The sequence below is a fragment of the Penaeus monodon genome, chromosome 28 (genome assembly GCF_015228065.2).
Source record: "Penaeus monodon isolate SGIC_2016 chromosome 28, NSTDA_Pmon_1, whole genome shotgun sequence".
Classification (NCBI taxonomy): domain Eukaryota; kingdom Metazoa; phylum Arthropoda; class Malacostraca; order Decapoda; family Penaeidae; genus Penaeus; species Penaeus monodon.
Genome location: NC_051413.1, coordinates 33,537,358 through 33,538,281, shown reverse-complemented (window position 1 = coordinate 33,538,281; position 924 = coordinate 33,537,358). Strand labels below are relative to the sequence as shown.

At 50.0% G+C, this 924-nt stretch overlaps 1 protein-coding gene across 1 annotated transcript in view; it reads left to right on the top strand.

Annotated features, from left to right (window-relative positions):
• LOC119591519 (sodium channel protein para-like) overlaps positions 1-924 on the top strand; it is a gene marked incomplete in the record, with an annotated part of 263,120 nt that overhangs the window by 200,961 nt on the left and 61,235 nt on the right. The window contains 2 exon segments of the mRNA XM_037940268.1: positions 130-272; positions 528-827. Coding sequence (XP_037796196.1) covers positions 130-272; positions 528-827 — 443 coding nt within the window.

Here is a 924-nt window from a genome sequence, read left to right as displayed (position 1 = left end):
CACCTCAACCCTTCCTTGCCACCCTCTGTGACACCCTTTCTCTCCCGCGCACACACCTCACACTTTCACCCTTGATAAAAAATCGTCCATACACTCAAAATCGGCCTCACACTCTCTATTTTATTCCAGATTTCCAGGGATCGAGCGGGGACGAGGAGATGGGAGACGAGGAAAACGCCATGCCCATTATGGACACCGGAAGTGACGTGGGCCTAGACTACCCTTCGGAGTGTTTCAAGGAGAGCTGTTACATCAAGTGTCCCTGGTGTAGGGTGAGTGTCCCTGGCAGGGTGTAAAGGCGTCTCTGAACCTGTCCTGTCCTGTGTTCTTGGTGTGGATCATGGATAATTCACAGAAAACATTTCGTTACCTGATTTGTATATATTTTTTTATATGGATATCTAACCTTCTCCATTTTTTTCTTCTTGGAAACGCTACCTTAATCAATGCAGACTCATCTTGCAGTCAGTCTCTACACTCCTTTTACAACTCTACCATATCCCCCTTTTCTTTTCTCTCCTCCCCAGGGCGACCCCGAATCTCCGTTCTGGCAAGGCTGGGGCCACCTGCGTCTCAAGACCTATCAGCTGATCGAAAACAAGTACTTCGAAACGGCCGTCATCACCATGATCCTGCTGTCCTCAATGGCCTTGGCGCTGGAGGACGTCGATCTAAAGGGCCGGCCGGCGCTCCAGGATATCCTGTACTACATGGACAGGATCTTCACGGTCATCTTCTTCATTGAGATGTTGATCAAGTGGGTTGCGCTTGGCTTCGCTAAGTACTTCACCAACGCTTGGTGTTGGCTCGACTTTCTCATTGTCATGGTGAGTCCCTTGGTGGGTTTTCCATTTGTAAGAGGGTCTTTTAAGGGTCGTGGGGCTGGAGGTGGGGGGTTGGGGGGTATTGTTTGTTCCAGGGACT